General features: G+C 37.9%; 1 protein-coding gene across 1 annotated transcript; it reads right to left on the reverse strand.

The window, feature by feature from the left end:
- Positions 1-481: 481 nt before the first annotated feature.
- LOC117316815 (farnesoic acid carboxyl-O-methyltransferase-like) lies at positions 482-24687 on the reverse strand. The gene is made up of 11 exons (XM_033871591.1): positions 24640-24687; positions 17019-17113; positions 16323-16382; positions 14075-14187; positions 13009-13116; positions 10936-11034; positions 10025-10166; positions 9788-9915; positions 9279-9406; positions 4759-4930; positions 482-1637 (listed from the first exon to the last, which is right to left on the reverse strand). Exons 3-11 carry the CDS (start codon positions 16328-16330, stop codon positions 1417-1419), a joined length of 1119 nt encoding a protein of 372 aa, XP_033727482.1. The 5' UTR covers positions 16331-16382; positions 17019-17113; positions 24640-24687; the 3' UTR covers positions 482-1416.
- Positions 24688-24763: the final 76 nt, after the last annotated feature.

Consider the following 24763-nt stretch of genomic DNA (forward strand, 5'->3'; position numbering starts at 1 on the left):
CAGACAGGTCGGACGAGATAGAAAAATCTAGCACTAGGTATCACGAGAGATTTCCCTGACCGAGGTACGAGAATAGGGTATGTTGCATACGGGGATGACGTGTTACTAATTCTATTCAAATGAATGACATTGATCATCAATCAATATCACAAGATCAAGACATTGGCCCTCCAAGTCCATAGCAGTAACATATGGTCTCAATAAGTAAGAAGTGCAGAGTACCGATATCAAGTAAGTGGCATATCTATTTTAGGATATGTTAATGAGCACAATTGTTTATTGGATAGAAGGCGAGCGATGTTGGTCAGTTTGGAACGTCCCGACTCCGACAAAATTGAGGTTCGAAAGGCCTGCATCGCTATCTTTGATTTTTCGGAACTCATAACAGAAAACCTTCATACAAAGAATATTTTAAATACTTTCTGACCATTTCAGCTTCTCCTCCCAACGTTGACCAAATTATGAATGTCTTAAAGAAGGATTCTATAGAACTAGCTTTTAATATGACATTAAACAAAATAAACCAAACCACACATCACAGCACTATAACATTCATTTTCATCCCGAAGTTACAATAACATTCCTACACTCCTTCGATATCACTTTGTAACTGGTCACAATCTGTTATTACAGGCTTAAAAACACAAAAAACTAACGTCATCAGTACACGTTAATGAATTAGAAAACATATAGCAGATCATTAATAAAAAGTAAAATAAAATCAAACCCTGTGGAACCAAGGAAGTTGCATCAAACCAACCAGAAGTTGTACCGTTGATTAAAACACGTTGTCTATTACACGAGTAGGAATTAAACCAGTCAGTTTGAAAATGAACCTTTGGTCCCATATACGTTTAATTAAAGCAGATATGCGTGACCACTGATCCTACCGACATAAAACTGCTAGTCATTACATACGGCCATACTAAAACTGCTGGTCATTACATACGGCCATACTAAAACTGCTGGTCATTACATACGGCCATACTAAAACGTTGAGAAATCCACCAGTTTTTTCAAATACTTAAGGCAGTTAAGGTAACACGACGGTAATTGAAAACTTCAATGTCAGTAAAGATGCTACGTCTAGGATATAAATATTAAACAGATAACCTACTGGCTTGCTTAGTACATCTAAACATGTTTAAAATGGTGCCCAATATATAATATGTCCGGCTGCTTTTGAATTTTCCGATAATAAATCGTTGTTATATATTGCACGTTGACAACAAATAGTCCCTAATGTCAGCACTAGTCAGTATATGCTGTATTAGAGACTTGTTCAGTCAAGTCACTCACGCATGCGTACACTGTCCTCAATCAGGGTGTAATGCTATCTCAATGTTGACGGCCGCACTATACACTTCATCTTGTCCAAAACCAGCCTGAACCTTCTTTATTGGGGGGTGGCTACATTCACATACGCTTGTGAATTACAACCTCTGTATAGAAAACGTATGGTTTGTGGTCAGAATGCTCAAATGCATATTTCTGTAATCTGCTGAAGTAATCGTCAATAATCTTTTCTTTCTTCTCTTCCGCCCGCGAAACTGACAGTCCTTGATAAAGTGTGTGGTACATCCAAGGGTAGATAGCAGCAACTATTGCTTTGGAATATTCAAGTTTTTCTGTCTCATCTGTCAATCAAAAGAAAGCAAAATATGGCTGTTAAATTTATAACATGATTATGTCATTGCATTTTATTTAACCAAGATCACCCAACAAATCACAACAAGAGGCCCATGGGCCTTTACTGCCACCTGAGATTTGAAATATTTCAGTTTATTTAATTGACCCTTTTTGCTCCCCCCTATCAGCCCCTAGGGGTCAGTCAGGGGCAACACATGCATATTATCAAACTTTCATTCCATGCTGAAAATGTTAACCAGAATGAATTCCAATAGAAATCAGTCAAAAATGTGATTTCCCTATATAAATTATAGTAAAATTGACCCCCTCCCAAGGGGCAAACTTATTTGATTTTATCATATCTGAGAGTAGAGGAGAAGATTTTTGAAATTTCAGTCAATTTGGCCCTTTTAAGCCCTGCCCATCAGCCCCAGGGGATCAGTCAGGGCCAAAATGTGCATGCCATCAAACTGTCATCCCATGCTGACAATGGTTACAAAATTAGAATGAATTCATAAAGAAATAAAACGTATAAAAGACACAGATATATGTAATCACGTGGTACTTTACGGTAGTATAAATACAGGCGAGCTGAGCTGATCGGGTTTCATTCTGATTCTGATTTCTGAGCGGACTATTTCTTGGACGCAGTAGTACAACTCAGTGTGTTTTACGGCTCACAGCTGATAGATGGAAATGACGCCGATCAACAAACCCAAATCACTTAGCAAATTTTAAAACTTTCAAACTGTAGTCTAGTCAGTGTCAATCGCACAAATTCGTCTTTTCTTCGGCAGAGACGTCACAGTACGTGCCATCTCTCACCAGAAGTTTTTTTCTCAGTTCTCTATTATCAGAGGACATAATTGATTTCTCATGTATTTACTGGCTGGTATATTATAGTATATAGATGATAAAAACTAAGTTATATACACAGTTTTTAAGCTCAAAGAAAATTAATTGAAAGATTTGGAATTCATAGCAAGATCATAATGGATAAATAATGTATCCAATATTATTCAATAACTCCATACATATTGACAGAGTCACTACTTATTTACTAGTTACATACTATGTTAGCCTAGTCATGTCTTATAGTTAATTCTGGTATGGTTTATCTTTTTGAGTAACACCGTTGGTTGTTAATTAGGGCTTTTCCCTTTGTGGTGAAAAGACCTATTGTTTTTGTTCTGTTTCTTCTTCTTATTAGGGCTTTTCATTTTGTGGTGAAAAGACCTATTGTTTTTGTTCTGTTTCTTCTTCTTCTTATTCTTCTTCTGCATTTCATTTTGTATTTTGATTTCTTTTTCAGCCTTTATTATAGAATGATTTGAAGGGTTGCAGGAAATAAAAATTAAGTAGGTCGAAAAATCCAAGATGGCTGCCATGACGTCAAAGCTTATTTTGCTTAAATGGCCACAACTCAGAAACGGTATGAAGTTAAAAATATTCAAAGGTATATTCATGTAGGTTGCCTCTGGCGCCAACTTTTACATTATTACGGCTTTGAGGTTAGAGGTCAAACCAAAAAACGCGCTGGAGGTCAAAGTTATGCTATTTTAAAAAAATTTTCGTTGTAATTTTTTTTGGAAAAATTCTTTTACAACTCAATGGTGTATGCCAATCCGATCATTTTCATACCTTCTGTGTTTTTATATGACTTCCGGTTAAGGCAGTACGCCAACTTGAAATTTTCAGTGATTGCGCAATCATTGCTAAATCTTTAGAGGACAACTCCGCATGAACCAAGAGGCCCAGAGAACTGATATTTGGTCTATAGCAAGCTTGCATAAAGGACTACAAAGTATTTTAACAGAAATGACCTTGATTTTCATTCAAGGTCACAGGGTTCAAATGAGTTATTTTCCAATTTTTTTTATTCAACAAACTTTTTTTCAAGCTTCAACAGTGTGATTGAGCCAAAACTTGCCAGAATTATTCCAGAGATGTTTCTAATCAAGAGTTATTATTTTTCGGATTGGTCCGAAATCCAGCATTGATGCCGCAGCCGCCATCTTAAAAAACACATTTTAAACTTCTTCTCAAGTTCCATCAGTTTGATTGAGCTGAACTTTGGCTGAAATGATTCTCAGATAATCCTGATCAAGTTATGTTATTTTTTGGATCGGTCCGGAATCCAAGATGGCCAACATAGCCGAGGTCAAAAATTGCTATTTTTATAGTTTTTAAATTTTTATTGATTTTCAAAAAATATTATAAAAATTATTTTAAATATGAATGCAGTATGTCTTTCTGATCATTTTGGTACCTTTGGTTTTTCAATAGCACTTTCGGTTACCTAATAAGCAAATTTTGAAAATTTCCTTTGATCTTTTCAGTTTCCCGCCAAAAATGTTTAAGTCGAATTACGTCAATCAGGATGACTTAAATTTTTACCATTGTGACAGACAAGTTTCCCAAGCTGCCCTTAAACACTTAATACAAGTTTCCTCATCATTGAAAAAACAAAATGGCCGCTATTACCTCATTTCCGGTTTTTATTTTAATTGCTATAACTCATTAACGGATTAATGTATGTTATGCAGAATAACATATAGAAAAGTTTTATTGGGAAACATTTTTCTGTAAAACTTCAACTTCCGGTTTAATGGAGGGTCAAAAGTGCAAAAGGGCAAATTTTGACCTTCATCTAAGGTTACAGGGGTCAAATATGTTTAAACCTTTAAATGACATGTTCTCACTCTCAAAGAGGCCTATACACATGTTAATTGGACTGTAACATGCTGGGATATAGGGCTACAAAGTTTGTTGGGATAAATGACCTTGACCTTAATCCACGTTCACAGGGGTCAAATACATTTTGTATTCCAGAAACTTTAAAATAACACCTTCACAAAAACCAAGAGGCCTAGATGCTCTATTATGAGTCTGTAGCATGTTAAGAAGAAGGGCTGCGAAGTATGTTGCAATTTATCACTTTCTTTCAAGGTTAAGCAAGTCGTGAAAAGCCCGACAAATTGTTCATGACAATTCTAACACTTGTTTGCAAAGTCGAACGGAATGCAAAGTCGTCGTAACATGCATCGAGTAACACGGCATGACATTTCATTTTAAATCCTGCTTTGTGTTGATGGGATTTAAAAAAAGAAAAAAAATAGCAAACATTACCTTTGTTGACAATATCAAATGTGGGGTGCTTCAAATAATATTTAAATGATTTCACAGACACCAGTTCAAGTCCAAGTTCCCCAATTTGCGGTAGAGCACTGCTGAATGGCTCCTTGAAATCAGCTGCTGTTCTCTGGTAGTGAATATGCTGGTTTGTTGCCAGGTATTCCTCCTGTTGGAAATAAGGAAATGTGATTATCGTGGCCAAAATTTGTCTTTTCCGACTTTTAAGCATAGCAAAATGAATTATATTTCTGACAATTTTCGCCAGTTATTTCAATGACCAAACAACACTTAAAAGGGACATTAACAAAACTAAACACAGCAATACGTTAGTTATATTTACCAGTGGTTAAAGGGAAACAGCCCTTAAAGAGAAATATCAAACTCTTGCATCCCTATATTATGTGAATATAGTTTTCTGGAATCTTCTTGAAGAGAGATGTGTCATAATATTTTGTGTACATGTGTTAATTGACAAGTGCTTGTTTACCAGGTTATTGAAAAGTAATGGATTGAGAATGTAATCGAAAGATTTGGCATCAAAGTATAAATAACAGGAGACAATTTTTTATTCAGAACTAGTTTGCAATTGTCAGGAAAAGCTTTATGAATTCTATTGGATTACTAATACCTGATACCAACAACAGATTAACCACGGCTGAGGAAAACAGTGTGAATTATGTTGGACGATGAATTGCCTTGAACTGTGGAATTATAAACATTCTGAATAATGGAGAAACGGAGAGGAAAGGATTACTCAGGACAGCTATTATAAGAAAGTTATTAATTGATTCAAAACACCGCCTTGTACACGACTTAATTTTAATAATGAAATATCGCAGTAAATTACTTAGTTCTGTATATATAATTGAATTATATTTTGAACTTGAGCTGCTAGGTTTAACTAAAAAAGACCCAAAAGTTCAAAAACTTCAAAGTATATAGAAAATTCACTGTAATCGTATTGGTTAACACTGCGACGAAAGACACGCCATTGAAACATCACTTATATTGTTGTCTTGTTTGCGAGAGACAATCCAGATCGAAATTCATTATTGTCTCAAAAATTTCTAACAGTTTGCATAACACTGTTCAAAGGTTAAGATAAATTTACTTTAATTTAGGTAAGGCACATATTGATGACCAGTGTGTAGGCGAAGCGAATGGTGAATGTGTGATTGGCTTATGCCAAATACTTAAGCTTTACTTTATAGTTATGGCTGAGAATGAATCAAAACTTTAAATTTCATTATATCATTATTACCATCCCCATCAATAACATTACAACAGTCTTGAATACAACAGAACCGGGCGTTTGCTGGAGGTAGTCCAAAACAACTGTCAGCTCCGACACCGACCAAGAACGGTTTATATCCAGATATGTCCCCTTGTCTCCTTGTGACAGGCCGGACAGTTTACCGATTTACAGTGCTACCTCACTGAAGCATACTCCCGAAGACACTCAGCAGCACACCCCACTCGGTCACATTATACTGACAACGGGCAAACCAGTCGTCCCACTCCTAATATGCTGAGCGTTAAGCAGGAGTAGTAACTTCAATTTTAAAGACTTTGTTAGCTAGGGGACCTTGGCTGTTAGGACGTTTAACAAAATAAACCAAATCAAACCAAACTAAACCAAACGAGGGGACAGAACCCAAAGCCTTCCTCACAGGGGCGAACGCTCAACTAAAGGCCAAAAGTGAAGCATCGTCAAGGGAGACATCAGGAAGAAGACAATTATTAAGAAAGAGAAAGGATCCCAGATTTAGTCGCCTCTTATGATCATGCGATGGGGGCAGCAGGTATATTGCTTACGCCCTAGATGCAGGGACTTATTTGAAAAGAATCTTAACGATTATGATCAATGACCGTATACTGGCATCTTGTTTGTACAGTTCGCGTCTTGCTTGTCAAAACTGTAAGCCTATATATGTCTAGTCGGATAGCGTGACCGACAAAGCGACCGCAGTTTTTTAAGGTAGGTAAATATTTGCATTTTCGACGTTTGGTTGCTTGTTTGTTTGTTTATGATTTACGGCCCATCGACAACTAGGGTCATTTAGGGCCAAACAATATACTATCGCTTTTTATTTTTAAAGTTAAAATCAGATAAAAATTTGTTCTTTTTAAAAGCATTCGTATTGTATATTTACATCATTATGATAAAAACGTTGGTTAAAAATGGTAAAATATATATATGTACGAATAAATTATGTTAACATTGTCATAAAAACAGAAAGTCAAAGAGAGTAACGTAAAAGACATCAAATTCTATAGAATAGATCGATTTCTTTCAAGTAGCTAAATATTGTTTTCGAATCAACGGAGCTGAAGAGGATTTTCATATCCGGGACTCGAAAGTATTTATCACGAATTTTCTTGAAATCGGATTATTCTATTAAAAAATGCTCCACTGTGAATTGAGCATCACATGCATAACATACCGGTGGATCCTCTTGTTTCAAAAGGAATGAATGAGTAGGATATGTGTGTCCGGTACAGCGCCGAGAGAGGACGGTTTCCTCTCTACGATCCTTCCGACTTGTTGTTGATGTTTTAAGTTTTGGTTGTTCTTTAAAAAGTTTATTGTTTGTCTCTAGAGACCAGCGTTGCTGCCATTTACTCTGGATGGCAGAACTTATGATAGGTTTGAAATCTGTATATGGTATTTTGATATTTGTTTGTTGCAGATTTAAAGAATGTTTTGCTTGGCAGTCAACAATTTCGTTGCCTTTAATTCCGACATGGATCGGAATCCAAAGTAATGTTATTTTGCTTTTTTTTTAAATTCGAGATATTCGAAAGACAACGTATTGTATGAGTATATTTTTAGGGTCTCGTAATTGTAAACTCTGAAGGACAGACAGAGAGTCAGAAAAAATAATTGCCTTTATGATGCGTTGTTCATCGATATGGTCGAGGGCCAAATCGATGGCACATGCTTCAGCAGAGGAAATGGAGGCGCCATCTAGTAGACGGATTGGAGAACAATGGTGATCGGTGTAGCATGCTGCTGATACCTTCTCACCATGTTTTGAGCCATCAGTGTAGATCTGAACATAATCAGGAAAATCTGCAATACACTCCCGAAAGGAAGATTTGTGCTCTTCAGGCAATACACTCGACTTTGCCCTCTCATGCAGATTAAGGTTAATATCAGGTGTTTCGACAAGCCACGGTACATCAGTTACAGTGTACTCGCCTATGTTGTCTAAACTGACGTCACGTTAATTTCCTGAAGAAAGTTAGAAATTCTAATGCCAAATTTTGGTAAAAGTTTTTGGTATTGCGGATTGACAACGAGGTCAAAAGCCGGATTTTCCGGGTTGGATTTCAACTGGGCGGCATATTGAAGAGCAAGTTTTTTCCTTCTGTCATTTTAGGATGGTTCATTTGCCTCTACATAACGGCTCTGCACTGGTGTTGTTCGGAAAGCACCAAGTGCTAAACGTAATCCTTGGTTTTGGATAGGATCCAGCATCTGTAGGTAAAACTTTCGTGACGATCCATAAACGATGGAGCCATAGTCGAGTTTTGATCGAATAAGTGCCCTATAAAGGCGCAGAAGCATTTCGCGGTCTGCGCCCCAGTCAGTATGGTATAGTACTCGTAAAATGTTCATCGCCTTTAAGCACTTATCTTTCAAGTATTTTATATGTGGAATAAAGGAAAGTTTCGAATCGAAAATTAGTCCGAGGAATTTAGTCTGCTCGACAACTGGAATTTTGATACCATTTAATGTTAGATCTGGATCATTATGTGGTTTTCGTTTTTGGCAGAAGTGAATGCAGACAGTTTTTGATCTGGAGAATTTGAAGCCGTTTTCATCTGCCCATGTTTGTAATTTGCCTAAACATTGTTGAAGTTTTCGTTCTATCGTGTGCATGTTCTTTGATCTATAGCAGATCAAGAAGTCATCGACGAATATAGACCCTTCAGTTGACTTACCGAGACATTTAGTTATACTGTTGATTTTAAGACGGAAAAGTGTTACGGAAAGGATCCCACCCTGAGGGACTCCCATTTCCTGTTTTGCTGTTTCAGAATAAGTTGAACCTACGCGAACTTTAAAATGTCTGTCAGATATGTTATCTAAAATTTAGGGAGATTCCCTCGTACACCAATTTATGCAGGTCTTTCAAAATACCATATTGCCATGTAGTATCGTATGCCTTTTCCAGATCAAAGAACACAGCGACAAGATGCTCCTTCTTCGCGAAAGCTTCTCGAATGAAGGTTTCTAATCTGACCAGATGGTCTACTGTTCCTCTGCGGTTTCTGAATCCACTTTGGAGTGGACTCAAAATATTATTGCAGTGCAGATTATTAAAGGAAGAACTTCCTTCCTTTCTTTTATTAGGTAACTGGACGAGGACTGTACTATTCTTGTAAAGTAATTACACATAACACAATTATATCATATTGGCATTGATGGTTTATGTATCAAATAAGGTCCATGCCATGCCACGGGTAAATTTAACAATAAAACATATGTTTATATGACGGTCATGTACCTGTGCTATTTTCCCTTCTTTTACCATATCGCCTACAAGACTGCCAAGTAAGGGAACTCCCTTGTGTACATTCATCGGCTGACTGCCATTGTCGTCTGACGATAAATTCATGGTTATGAGAAATCCGCCTGAAACAAAACTATCTTGTTAATAAGTTGATATATAACGATTTTTTAAAAATTGCTTTGCTTTAAATGCTGTTTAACTAGATTTGAGAAACTATGGCCGGTTTTTTATCAAACAATACGCGAGTATATATAAATTAGTATTTTTACATGTTTCATTATCCTGCACATAATTGTTTCTAATATTGACTGGCCGTTAAGTACCCATAACTAACAATGATAAATACAAATGAAACCCTGATTATCAACAGAGGTAGCTTGGATTATGGATGAAAGGAATATGATGAAAAAGTTTGTTTAAAAAAGGCAAACTTTAAGACCCGAATTTCCACAATAATCAAAACAGTAAAATTCCGAAATTGCAGTTATCCGACACACTTCTACCTGGCTTTAGTTCTCGCCCTCTTGAAATCACGAAATTCCTCCAATCGATTTTTCCTTGTTCTCTTATCAAAGTTTGTTCCGAGTCATCTGCCTCAACCATAAACACGCCATTTTGTATTTGACAAACCCTACAAATAATAAAACGGATTTTAAAGCATAAAAAAGTCTTCCGTAACACATAAGCATACACGTTTCACTCTGCTCTCACCTATGGTCATACTATTATTAGATACATACTTTTTGGATAAGTAGTGCGTAGCAACAGCAGAGATAGAGAGATCCAAAGAATGATCAGGGAGACACTGTCCATACATAGTCCTCGGTATGATCACTGGGTAGACGGTACTGGTGTATGTTAGTCCTGAACCATATTCCTCGCCTAAGGAATGTACAAATGGTGATCACTGGTACCTTACGATACGTGTTCTAACAGAGGTTTGATTTAACATTTTGTACGTATTGTGCTTATTACATATTTTTTAAGAAGTTCTAGTCAGCAAGTTAATGTTTGGTTCTTTTATGCTTATTTATTTTTCACGGCATCGACATTTAATTGTTAATTAAAGCGAATAAAAAAAAACGAAATGTGTAAAACAAAAGTGTAAGTACACGCTTAAAATGATAAATGTGGTTATGATTAGCCATGTGTTTTACATGTTGACGATTGATACGAAAAAAAAACCCTAAAAAATAATTTCTAAATCATCGAACAGTTATGGTACGGAAACTCAAAATTTGCCACAAAGTTGTTTAATATTGATAATAATAAGTGTGTAGATACGCAGGTTTATATAGGGTTATCTCAAGGTTGAAGGATTTTCCCAGCTATCATGAATCTTCCATAAATCAAAGACACTAATAAATATCCAATCTTTTAATTGTTTAATAGTTATCACATAATCCTTTCTTACATAAACATCGCAGTACAAAATGAACGAATTATGTTGTTAGCTTAGCTGTTGATCTACATCAAAATATTTTAACATAACATTTTTTTTTTCATTTTTAACTTTACCTTAGCGTACATTATATCTTTACATTTCGTTTGATATTGTTTTGTCTTTTACCCATTTTACTTATAATTGGCCGTATATAAATACACAGATTGTTTTAACTTGATCATAACAAGGATACAATGATTATACTACCTTGAATGACTTTACTCAGTAGATTAAAGTCGTTCATCGGCTGGTCATTATAGTACACCAAAACGTCTTGTCCCATCCCCATCTCTGTATGTATGATGCCTGCAATAAAACCTTAAGCGCTGCACATTTTCATCTGGTCATTGGGAAAGTATTGCAGAATAAAGTAACTTTCTCATGGTACTAAATTTGAATATTTCAATAAGCGTGGACAACGTATTCACCTCTTAGCGATAAAATGCCATCAACGATAATATAAAAAAATATATTATATCGGCATATTAAAAATGACAGATAAAACACTGTGTGGTCTTCCAATATTATGTTCGTACTTTATCCAACATAATTACAAGGTATCATCTATCACCGTCCAACACGTTAACAAGAGGCGCTTGGGCCTTTACGATCATCTGACTACAGACCCTTATACTATTGTAGTATTCAATTTCTGTAGCGGGCATAGTGGCACTGTTGGCCATGTCAGCTATCCTGGACTTTAGATTGACCCAAATAATAGCAAAACTTAATCATAACCATCTCAGGATAAATTCTTGTATGTTAAAGCCGAATACCACTGTTCGAGCTTGGGAGGAAATTTGAAATATGTGTTCAGAAAAAAAAAACCAATGATTGCGCAATCATGATGCAATTCAAAATGGCCGCTGTGGCTGCCTTTTCAAAGTTTTTGAGAAGCAAAAAATAACAACACTTTGACTCTCCTTCATTAACATCATGGTGCTGTATTGTATTTCGAACCGACCCGCAAAATAACACACTTGGTCAGGCCCATCTTAAGATCATTTCAGGCAAGTTTCAGCTCAATCACTGTTGGAATTTGACAAGTTTGAAATGTGAAATGTTTATGGAAGGCGGACGACGACGGACGAAGCACGATGAATATTGTACATCCTGACCCTTCGGGTCAGATGACCTAATAAGGCATTATCAATTACCGTCAAAGAAGTTTAACAAGATGTACTGAACAAACGTTGAAAGGCACCTTCTTTATTGATATTATAATTCTGTGATGCACATACATGACATATGGTCCTTTATGTATCAATCGCCTTCGTGGTGAATTGCATATACCGGACTTATATCAAAACGGTTCAATATTAACACAAGGAGGTTTTTAAGCCAAGTAAATACCTCAAACTGCCTATTAGGTATTCTATACAAGAGGCCCATAGGGCCTGTATCGCTCACTTTGTTGGATTTGACCAAATGTCAAAATAGTGTTCATATTCAATTCGTTTTATTTGTCAACCTTAAACAATGCTTTATATGCTTAAAGTATGGGGATCCATACTCTCTAAGTTTACAACATGCATTCATGCCTAGTAGCGATTTATAGGAATTACCTTTATTTCCCCTATGGGGTCCAACAACTTTGGCCAAAGTCATCATGAAATGCAAAATCTGTTTCACTTTCTCCAAGAATGTTCCTAACTAAATTGGGTTCAAATCCATTCATAACCTTATGACATGTAGCGATTTAAAGGCATTACCTCTATTTCCCCTAATGGGCCCCACTCCTTTGGCCCCTCGTGGGTCAGAGTCACCATTTATGAAAAACCGGTTCCCCTTCCCCAAGATGTTTCCGACTAAATTGGGTTCAAATCTATTCATAACGTAAGACTAGTAGCGATTTTAAGGCTTTACCATTTATTTCCCTACTGGGCCCACCCCTTTGGCCTATAAGGGGTCAGAGTAACCATTGATGCAAAATCTGTTCCCCTTCCCCTAAGGATGTTTTAGACCAAATAAAGTTCAAATTCCATTCATAAATTTAAGACAAGTAGCGATTTAAAGGCATTACTTCTATTTCCCCTTTTTGGCCCCTCAGGGGTCAGAGTCACCATTTATGCAATATCTGTTCCCCTTCCCCCAAGGATGTTTCTGACCAACGGACCTTCGGTCCAGGTGACCAAGTTTTTATGTATACCTAATAGAGACGGGACACAACCGATTTTTTTCGTGGTGTATTCAATTGTTTATCCACTCTAAATATAAAAGGTATTTAAAAGACATCGGATGGTGGTAATAGTGTTTTAGGCTCGATTTAAACATACATACTTATCATTTCTTTGACGAGAGAAAATGAAGCACGTCCGTCTGAAGTTCCGAAATCTGCTATTCCTAATGAATCTCTCTGGTTTGCGGACTTTGCCTTTATAATCCTCCCTGCAAAAACAATTTCATGTAGAAAGGTAGATAGCAACATCCTTTACTACAGTGTTTGTATGTCCCAGTTGGTTCTATAATCATGGCCGTATATCCATAAGGCCCATCACAGTTTCTAAAACAAATGTCAACTATTAACGGGACTCCCATGGCCGAGACATACTAGAATTCAGTGAGGTAGCACTATAAATCGGCAAAAGTTCCGGCCTATCACAAAGACGAGCATACGGGCTCAGCCTCCCAAAACACTCATTCGCACTCACCACACGCATGCATAGGAGGTCGTCATTTAAATGACCACAGCAGTTGATTGGTTTGGTTTATTTTGTTTAACGTCCTATTAACAGCTAAGGTCATTTAAGGACGGCCTCCCGTGCGTGCGACATGTATGTGTGTAGCGAGTGGGTATGTGTGTTAAGTCTCCTTGTGATAGGCCGGATCTTTTGCCGATTTAGAGTGCTACCTCACTGAAGCATACTGCCGAAGACACCCAGCAGCACACCCCACCCGGTCACATTATATTGACAACGGGCGAACCAGTCGTCCCACTCCTTATTTGCTGAGCGCTAAGCAGCAGTTGATGGAACATTGAACAAATAAAAGCAAGCCAAACCAAATCACGCATGTTGATATCTGTATACTTCAAAGCATTGCTTTGTCAAGTGTGAACTGTTACATACTTCTATGGAAATTTCATTATCACAGGGTATTGTAAAAATCAATAGTATAAATGGTGACCATTTGAAATAAGTTCTCATATTGGAGTAATTTTTTATATTATATTTCTTTTACTTTTAAGAACAGTATTTTAGTGGAATAATGAAAAAAATCCTGCATATGAGACGGCTTTACCTGCTAGAACTACACTTATATGATATGGTCGCATGAGGATGGGATCGATTTTGGTATTTATATACATTTATGGTTTTTAATTCATTTGTATATAAATAGTTCTTACTCAGACTTTCCAATACTGTCATCCGCGAGATATTGACAACATGGCCATGGACATTATACATGTCGTCTGCCTCGTCATTAGACCTTGATTTCATCTTCATCGTTGGAAAGTAACTAGAATAAAAAAATATATATTACGTATGTGAATATATATAGGGCTTTGCATCACCTCATGCAAATCCTTATTGGACTCGTTCTGTTTGTAATGATAACCGACAGTAAGTATTTATATATTACATTATCCAAAAGAAGCTTAGAAAATTAACTTTGATCTACATAAAGCAGGACCTGAGTTCTAATATTTTTCTAAAGTGATTTTTCTAGGATTACTGGCACTACCGATTAGGTATGATACAATCCTAGTTTCATCATGTTGAGTAATCTTTCGCGAAAAAAACCGTTTGACAACATTCATGTCTGCAAATAATCACATTAATTGAGATATATTTGTATAACTTGATAAATAAACAAATATATACTAAAAAATTTGTTTTACAATTAATGTAACATTTCGACAATTATCACACTTATTTGGAGCATAAACATTTAACTTTACAGACATACATTGGCTGGTTCAAGCATCCCTCTCTACGGTGGTTGTTTGAGCTTTTGAAAGTATATGGATTTCAGATTGATAAATATGCGAATTATATTTTTGCAACATTTACGTTTGCTCAAAAGAGAATTCAACATGAAAAAAATACATGCACGGGCTTTCAAATGAAAATGTTATATAGCTTCGTTTTTGTCCCAACAAAACCTTAATATAAAGCAATGAAAATTCTTCATCTGCATTAACATTAATCTGAGAAGCAATGTTGTGCATTTGTATCGTTTTCGAATTTAATACTGAATAATATTTAAAAATATGTAAAAACACGTCTATAAAATATAGAGAGGTCAGGGATCGAACTCTCACAGAAATATAAAAAAAAATCTATACCGAAATTCTTCATGCTAGCTATACGGCTATGAAGGATAACTATTTTAACAAAACTTGTCTATTTGTATCTTTGGCATATAAGAAATAGATGTTTATCAATAAAATAAAATGAAAAAACATTTGCAATAAACCAGAACATCAAAACATTTTTCGTACCTGTTTGCGAAGCAGACGACGTTTTAACATAGTGTTGTAACTTTTAAAAGAAACACATGTAAAGGGGAAAAATAAATAAACTCTTTATTAATAAATTACAGTGGTACAGGGAAGTACAAGCTATTACTTCCGGAGTATTCTATTTGAGTATGATCGTTTTGAAGTTTTGCAGTACTGGCTCTTTCAAACGCGCCTTTTCACTAATTCTAGTGCTGTCAACAAACAATGACACCGGGAGGTGGATCAGATTGGAATTTAAATTGCGTGTATTCTCGACAGTAAGTCTTTAACAATGTCCACGTGTGGTCGGATCTTTTAATTTTGTTGATATGTGTTCAGAACTTTGTTGTTTAGTTCTACAATCATTGTTTTTTCCTTTTTTTCTCCGGTCATTCTATGGGGACTAAATGTCTTAAACGGAAGGAAATGTAATCAAACTGCCTTCACCAGCTGATAATGTTAACCAAGTTAAAATGAATTCCAATAGAAATCAAACAAATAAGTCAAAAATGTGATTTCCCTATATAAACTATAGAAAGTTTACCCCCTCCCCAAGGGCAAACTTGAAACCCCAGGGTCATGAAATTCACAATTTTGGTAAAACCCCTTAGACCCTTCCATCTTTTTTCTTTCAAGATTTTCGAAATTTTAAAAATACTGCCGAAGACACCCAGCAGCACACCTCATTCGTACATGAACTTGAAACTTTGTCTCAGGTGAACTAAAAACTATATTTTATTCTACATTATATTGATCTCGGGAAGAATGTTTTGAAATTTCAATTAATTTGTCAAACACCTCACGGGCCCCTGAAATATTAAATGTTTATGTATGAACGGTGCACAGCGACACTTTTTAAATGAAAATAAAATGTGCCGAATAAATGTCTTGCAGTGTAAAAGGTATCCCGGCCCTACGTTAAATCAATTATGTATTTTTCATACTAGATTAATTCAAAATAACACCAATCTTAAACATGTATTTCCTGAACTAGAGTCAACAATCGTAGAGTTTAAACGTGACATGCATGAATAACGAAAAAGCATCGGGGAATTCAGCCCGCAACAAATGCTACGTGAAAGTATATATTTTATGGAAATGCTTTTGAATTATTTAACTAAATAAAAAAACGAATAAAATATACTTGTACCTTGACATGATCTTTGAAGCTGAATACGAGCGAGAGAGACGCTTGCCGTTTGAAGTTATGCTAAATAGAAATATATTTGGAATGACGCCAAACTCTACTCAATTCATGTCAGGGTATGGAGTTACCTATGTGATATTTTTGTGTAAGCAAGTCGCCTTATGAATACATTACAATCAAGGAGTGAATGTTTCAAATAATATGAGATCACCCCATGAATATCTATAGATACCAAACACATGAAACAAAAGGCACTATCCAGTCCATGTAAGTCATTTTAAAGCTAACCGTTAAATCTTAAATCCAATAATCACGTACATGTCCTGGTTTTCCTATGACCTCATTTACTATTATGAACGCCAATGAATTTGAGAAGAGCAATATTTAGATAACATCTTTCCGTACATGTCATTTATCATTTCTTAAGGAATAATTTATACCCATAACAAAATGTTGAATATATAATTATAATTTCATGTTCACAATATGGTTTGTTTTGTTTAACGTCCTATTAACACCTGAGGTCATTTAAGGACGGCCTCCCGTGCGTGCGACATACATGCGTGTGGTGAGTGTGTATGTGTGTTTTGGGAGGCTGCGGTATGTTCGTGTTAAGTCTCCTTGTGATAGGCCGGAACTTTTGCCGATTTATAGTGCTACCTCACTAAAGCGTACTGCCGAAGACATCCAGCAGCATACCTGGTTGGATTTGACCAAATGTCAAAATAATGTTCAGGTTCAATTGATATTGTTTGTGTTACACCAGGTATGGAGGGGAGGGTAGATACCAGGACCTGAAAAACAGGAGACACAAGATGTACTCTTCGAGATGTTTTAATGGCGTCAGGAGCAAGTCTAAGTCACATAACAATAAATGTTACAATACAAAATACAAATGACTTGGCTTGCTTTGTTGTCTAGGGGTACAACACTTGAGTATTTTCACGACATAAATTCAAAATTGAAATAAAATATAATTGGCACATATTTCTCATGACTAGACTAGATTTCATGCTATTGCTACATTAAGTACCTTCAATACTGATAGAAAATCAACAACCTATGTAATTACACTTGTAATAACACAGAACACTGTTAATCAACTGACCTGTACATATCTAGACTAGTATTTCACTCTAACTGACAATAATATCCTCAATGAAAACTTGGGATATGGTATTCAGTTGCCATAAAGTACATATGGTATTTATCATTGGCACAACCATTCAGTATAAACTGTTGGCACAATTAGTAACTTTGCAGTTTAACAGATTTAGGCTCAAAAGAATTTAAAGTAAACATATTTCTGAAAATACATTTAAAATTCCTGGTTACACTATTCTTTCCTTAAAATAACTTCGAGAATTATTCTACATAGATACTGTCTACTATAAGTTAAGTGACAATCTTTGTTTACATGGTTTATTGCCACTTCCGGTGAAATCATGGGCGCAGCCATGTTTACCAGCCATCATGGGACAGTGAAAACATGAAAAAGTTTCAAAAATTTAATTAATTCTAATAAAGTCGAATTTTACATCTTACTGACTTTAAAATAACACTTCTATCAAAAGAAATACTGTTCCTTCTCAAATACATGTCTAGAATACCACTTTCTTTGAGAAAAGTAAAACTGAAAACTACACCTCATCCATGCGAGCACATGGTTCTCGGTAATCGAAGCTTTGCTTCGCTTCAAACACTAAATATTACCATCTGACAAAATGTCAACATTAATTAAACATTTCTACAATTCAACAACATGTTCATGTATATATCTGCCAAGTAACAATCTTCAGCATTAGTTCAAACCCATATAATTTACCTGAAAAACAGGAGACACAAGATGTACTCTTCGAGATGTTTTAATGGCGTCAGGAGCAAGTCACGTGATCACCAAAAACCGATCGATAATTGTACCGTGAATAAATTCGAGTTGTCTCCCTTTAGACGCTTAATGCTGCACATAACCAAAAAATATAGGGGTACACCAGAAATAATTATTAACATAATTTCTGACTATAACACTCTCCCCCCAAAAAGTAATGTCGTCCCGACATTTACCCAAAATATACTTGGCCTTTATATTTCAGAGGTAATTTTCTAAATTGTTACATCAATGTTCGACAATAGTGCATTACATGATGACAGCGATTACAATGACCACTGGTTTTTCTTTTAGATGGCCACTCTACAGAAGAAGTATCAAAATACTTGTAAATCCATCAACACTAAATATCGTTACACAAAGCTTTATAACAATTGACAGTTGAAACTATCAACAAACCTCACATCAAATGTTTCAAATGTACATTTTTGTTCTCTAACAACATAAAATTATTTTAAAACAGGAATTAATACTAATTAAACTTCAGTTCTCAACATTTTAAAGCTATGGAACAGATATCACGTCAATTACTGGTTTGTAAATGGGTTTACCCATTTCGTTGTATGTCAATGTACGTGGTGCGCGACGTTCACGTTGCAGTCGACGCTGAATGTCCTCATCATCAGAGTCTCCCTCACTATTGTCCTCGTCGCCAGTTATAAATTCTTCGCTAGTGATATTCCCGTCTCCCACAATTGTCTCTTCATCGATGTGAATAGACTCATCACTCAACTCCTGGTTAATAGAAGTGTCTGAATTCCTCTCCTACAGTTTCTCATCTGTATGATCGGGGCTATCCTCAGATTCCTCACATTCTGTTGTTGCGGTATCCTCCTCAACATCTGCTCCAATACCTTCAATGTCCTTGACCAAGGTTTCCTCATCGTTGATAGCGCTGCTGTGCTCTTCTGACCTATCCAGTAAAGAATTATCCAAATGACTATCATCTGGGTTAGAATTGGTAGGTATGAACTCATTTGCTTTGGGATTAAGTTGGGAGACTCCCTGTTTTAAAAGAGTTTCCTCATCTGAAGAATCCTCAGAAGTTAGATCTTGAGGTCTGGATTTCCTCTGCTTCTTGAGACGAGCACTGTGTGGTCTGTGTTCCTGGCGAATACCCTCAAGTGGTAGACTATTACACTGTAATAGAAGATTGCGGTGCAGGCGGCGAATGCGGCCTTTTCCATCCTCGCGACACACATCATATACACTCGAATCATTAACACGTTTCCTAACAACATGAATGTGATCCTCCCAGAAGGATCGCAGCTTACCAGGTCCACCACGTTCACCTAAATTCTTCACCAAAACTCGATCTCCTGGTTCTAATGAAGCGCTGGTGATTCTCGAATCGTGGTTCATTTTCCCTCTAGCAGCTGATCGATGTGCGTTCTTGGTCGCAATGCTGTATGCTTCCTTCATACGATCTTTCCACTTACTGGCATAACCAGAGTATGATTCTTTACTCTCACCTTCAGGGTGTGCATGTTGGAACAGTAGATCAACTGGCAACCGAGGGTGCCTACCGAACAACAAGTAGAACGGAGAAAAGTTCGTAGCGTCTGATCTTGTACAATTGTATGCGTGCACGACCCCATTCAAATGCTGTTTCCAGTCCGCTTTACCTTCTTTAGTCAGCGTCCTCAACATCCCGAGTAAGGTCCTATTAAAACGCTCCACCTGTCCGTTTCCTTGTGGGTGGTAAGGTGTGGTGCGCGAGTGACCCACTCCCGACAGCTTCTCGAGATTTTTGAACAGTCTGTTTTCAAATTCGCGCCCCTGGTCATGATGTAAACGACAGGGATATCCAAACCGCGGGAAGAAGTCACTGAATAACTTTTCAGCGGCTGTTTTACTACTCTTAGTAGTCGTTGCATAGGCCTGCGCGAATCTTGTATAGTGGTCCATTACCACAAGGATATATTCGTATCCTCCTTTACAACGTTCAAGATGAAGGAAGTCAATAGATACCAATTCAAAGGGAAATGAAGTCTCTATCGGTGTCAACGGAGCATCACGGCGTTGGTGTGGCCGCTTGTCTTTCATGCACAAACAAGATGCCCTCACAAACTGGTCGACATCAGCCCCCATGTGTGGCCAATAAAATCTGGCCCTTGCCAAGTCTAGTACCCGGTCAGCACCTAAATGTCCCATTTTAACATGTAACTCTTCCAACACTCTTGACCGGAATCTGTGAGGCAAAACTAACTGAATTCGTTGGCCATCGGTGCCTGCTGAGCGTCTTTTCAGGAGGTTGTTCTCGTCAACATATAACTTAGGCCATTCCCTCAAAAGTGCCTTAGTGTCACGCCTCAATTGACGAATTGTGTTCTGTGTGGGCTTTTTCTCCTCCTTCAGAAAACTAAACACAGGTCCAATGTCAGCGTCCTCCCTCTGAGCGGATTGGAGTTGATCAAGGGAAAATGAAATAATTGCTGAGCTTCCAAGTTTGCCGTTCTCAATGTCTAATGATTTCTCACTAAGGGAGGCAACCCAAACATTTTCAAAGAATCTGGATCCACGACCTCAGTACAATACGACATTACACGAGAAATATCCAATGACATGCGGCTAAGACCATCAGCTGCCTGATTCTGGTGTCCTGGTTTGTAATAGATTTTAAAGCTAAAGTCGGCCAGTTCAGAAACCCATCTTAACCGTGTGGCGTCTAGTTTTCTCGATGTGAAAATATACTGTAACGGGTTGTTATCGGAGTATACCGAGAACTCACGTGCATAGTATAGATAGTCTCTGAAACGCTCCGCGACCGCCCACTTTAAGGCCAAAAACTCCAGCTTCCCTGAGTGGAGGTGGTAATTCTTTTCAGCTGGTGTTAATGTGCGCGAGGCATAGGCGACAGGAGAAAGACGACGTTTTGAATTCTCTTGATATAAGATCGCTCCCAACCCTTCCTGTGAGGCATCGACATGAACGATAAACGGTTTTTCAAAGTCTGGATAAATCATGACTTGACCCTCGGGTTTAATCAAGAGATCAATGAGTTCACTCAATAGTTTATGATGTCTGGGTGTCCATGTTACCTTAACACTCGACGCAAGTTGTCCACCTTTACCAACCTTTTTCCGCTTAGTATGACTATGACCTTTTGGATTGTTTCCCTCAGCCTCGCCAGAGTTGTCTTGTAGTAGATCGTATAGAGGTTTTGCTTTGCGCGAGAAATCTGGTATATAGCGACGATAGTACCCTATAAACCCTAACACTTGCCTCACTTCACCAACAGTACCTGGGTTTTTCTCTTTTAGGCTACGCACCGCCTCAGTGTCAGCCGGATCCATCTTATAACCATTCGGGGTAACAAGGTGACCTAAATACCGTACTTCACGCTTAAACAACTCACATTTGCGCGGTTTGAGCTTAATACCATTCTTCTTGAGTCTCTGTAGTACTGCACGTATGTGTTCTATATGTTCCTCAAACGATTTACTGTAGACCAAAATATCGTCAAGGTAGGGTAGACAGCATTGGTCTCTCAACCCATCTAGGCACTCATTCATAAACCGCTGGATTTGTCCCTGGTGCTCCAGCCAATCCAAATGGAATACGGTTCCACTCATACAATCCCCAGGGGGTAATAAATGCTGTATAGGGTCTGCATTCTTCACGAATATATCCCTGATGATAAGCTTTACCCTGGTCTAATAATGTAAACCACTGACTACCACCGAGACTGTCGAGTGCATCCTGAATCCTAGGAAGGGGGTGACGATCATCAATGGTCTTCAGATTTAAACGACGATAGTCGCAGCACAGTCTCAAACTTTGATCTTTCTTCCTAACACAGACAACAGGACTCGAGTAGGATGACCTCGACTTTCTTATCCAACCCTTAGCTAATAAATCATGCAAGTAGTCCTTGACCTCCTGGTATAAGGGTTTGGGAATAGATGTATATGACTTCTGTACAGGGATATTGTCAACAAGTTTTATGTCCATTTCTAATCCTGGTGCATTGCCAATATCATCATCGGATCTCGAGAAAGCCTCCTTCTCCTCATGTAGTAGTTGCCTCACCGCTTTTCTCTGTTCTTCAGAAAGTTCTGAACTAGACAAATCTACTGGTTCCCACATATCATCTTCATGAGGTTTTGACTGATTGCTTAGCGACATGTCAGTAGTGTCCTCGACCCTGTCAGTAATGTCAACTGGTAAGTGAACAACTGATGCCACGGTCTGTAAAAGACCAATCTCCGTATGCCTGGGAATCATTATGTTATTTTGTGTATGATTTGCGACCACAACCTTCACCGTACTTGTTTTACCAGTTTTAACCTTAACCAATGTCTCTGTTAATGATAGGCCATATGTTTCGTTCACAGTGGGTACAAATAGTGCATTCAAGGGAAACTCCTGGTTATCACCTCTCACAACTGCTCTTACTGTTTTTGAACTGTTTCCTTGAACAACAATGTTACTCCTACCAGTTCTTGCCACTCCTACATCTTCATTCTGACCTCGGTGAATCAAGGTACACAGGGAGACTAGATCGTCAGCCTTTAAGTCTGGAAATGCCGCTTGTGGCAACTGCGTGTCGGTAGTTTTTATCAACTGTTCAATCACATTATAACCCAGGATGGGGTGTTCCATTGAAGTGTCTGTGACAATAAAAGGCACAACTAGTGGCGTCTCTGATGTGTGCAGTAGAACCTCAACCTGGACCCATCCACGGAATGGTACTGTGGTGCCATTAGCAGAAAATATGGACAAGTCTGGTACCAGTTCACTGACTGGCTGAACAGGAATGCTCGGTAAGTTCTTGCGCAGCCATTTGTAGTTTAGAAGTGACACTTGGGCACCTGTGTCCCAAAGAACACCAGTTTTTACCTTGTTTAGATCTGCTTGAACAATACACTTTGTCCCAACTATTTTGGTCATCTTAGTCTTTAACTTAGGTGGTAGACTCAACACACTGCCTTTTAATTCATGAACGGTCACTTTCCTTGACACTCCTGTCTCTAACTGTTGAACTTTCTGACATAACGCTTTGTGTGTAGGCCATGCTTTCGCACGACATGCTTGGCAACAGTACATAGCTGAATTACAGCCTTTACATCGTAATGTTGGATTCGTCTTCCCACATTCTCCACAACAAATACCTGGCTGGGACGTTTGCTCCTTGGGTTCTTCTTGTCCCTCTAGAGGAACCCTCATTCGTTTCCCTGCTTTTTATCGACTTTTGCGCGACAACCCCGTCTGAAGTGCTCCAAACTACCGCAACGGAAGCAATGCTTACAATCAGTGTTCCCCGACTGTTGACAGGCGGTACAACCCCGGCGTTGTGGACGCGACTGTGGACGCGACTGTGAACTTGCCTGTAGAGCTTCGCGAAGGACAGCGACCTCGGCTTTGAGTTCCTTTAATTCAATGGAGAAAGTACCCTCCTTGGGCTCACGTTTTTGTTTACTCGAGCTCTGACTCACTTTGTTCACTGAACATGAATTGTTTTTCTTTCCCAACTTCGAATTTCTTTCCGTTTCTCTGACGGCAATGTCATTCATTTCCTTTAGAAGTATCTCGTCGCTTTTGGTCCTTTTTAAGATGCTCTCAAATTCTATACGAACTGACTCACTTCTTAGGCCTGTGAGAACGGAACGTTCGAATAATGCCTGGACCAGGGCTGTATCATAACGGGGTGACGTAGGGTCACTGTCTTTTGATGCGAAGATGATGTTCTGTTTTAAATTTAGTGTTCTCATTAAGAATTCAGAGCAATCCTCTGAGGGCATCTGTGCTGCTCTATTGAGTTCGTTGTATAATTCTGTTGCTGATTTTCCCCGATAATGGGCTCTGAGTAGACTTCTTAATGTAGACAAAGAAAGTTCATCTCTACCTTCAAGATAGCTACGTAAACCGGAATTAGCTGGTACCGCTTTCAGCACTGCGTCGACTATCTCATAGTCTGGGTAACCTTTCTTTTCCCCCATCTGCATCTGTCTCACTAATCCGACATAGGGTATTCCATTTTTCGCATCTACTTGCCCGGTGATCTTAAATTCACGACGATTGAGAGTTGTTGGACCTTTCTCCTTCTCTGTTCCTGCTGACATGTTTCCAGGCTCAGGTTCAGTCTTTACCTGAACCTCTGGTTCAGTCTTTACCTTTGGAGATGCTGTTACATGGCCCCCTGCCTCAAGGGTTACATCAGTGACTATTAGGGCACTAAATCCCTTGTCATCGGCTGTCAATTTCTGTTTTTCGAACCATTTCTGTATAATACCGATAACGTTCACTCTATTCTCCTTGTTTTCCTCACTAATATCAATGCCATTGGTACTAACAACCTCCAGCAAGTCCTCCAGCGAGGCCTGGTATATCCTCCCTATTGTGAAACGAAAATGCTCTTCAAACTCCATGATCCCGGACGAGCCCCCAAAATGTTACACCAGGTATGGAGGGGAGGGGAGATACCAGGACCTGAAAAACAGGAGACACAAGATGTACTCTTCGAGATGTTTTAATGGCGTCAGGAGCAAGTCTAAGTCACATAACAATAAATGTTACAATACAAAATACAAATGACTTGGCTTGCTTTGTTGTC

This window comes from Pecten maximus, chromosome 18, assembly GCF_902652985.1.
Source record: "Pecten maximus chromosome 18, xPecMax1.1, whole genome shotgun sequence".
Taxonomy (NCBI): Eukaryota; Metazoa; Mollusca; class Bivalvia; order Pectinida; family Pectinidae; genus Pecten; species Pecten maximus.

What these genes read in the sequence shown, in the direction of transcription:
- LOC117316815 (XM_033871591.1), bottom strand. An exon ending in TCTCGTCAAAGAAATGATAA is followed by an intron (nt 11,035 to 13,008) that starts GTATGTATGTTT and finishes GTTTTATTGCAG; the next exon opens with GCATCATACATACAGAGATG. An exon ending in ACGCACTACTTATCCAAAAA is followed by an intron (nt 9,916 to 10,024) that starts GTATGTATCTAA and finishes TATTATTTGTAG; the next exon opens with GGTTTGTCAAATACAAAATG.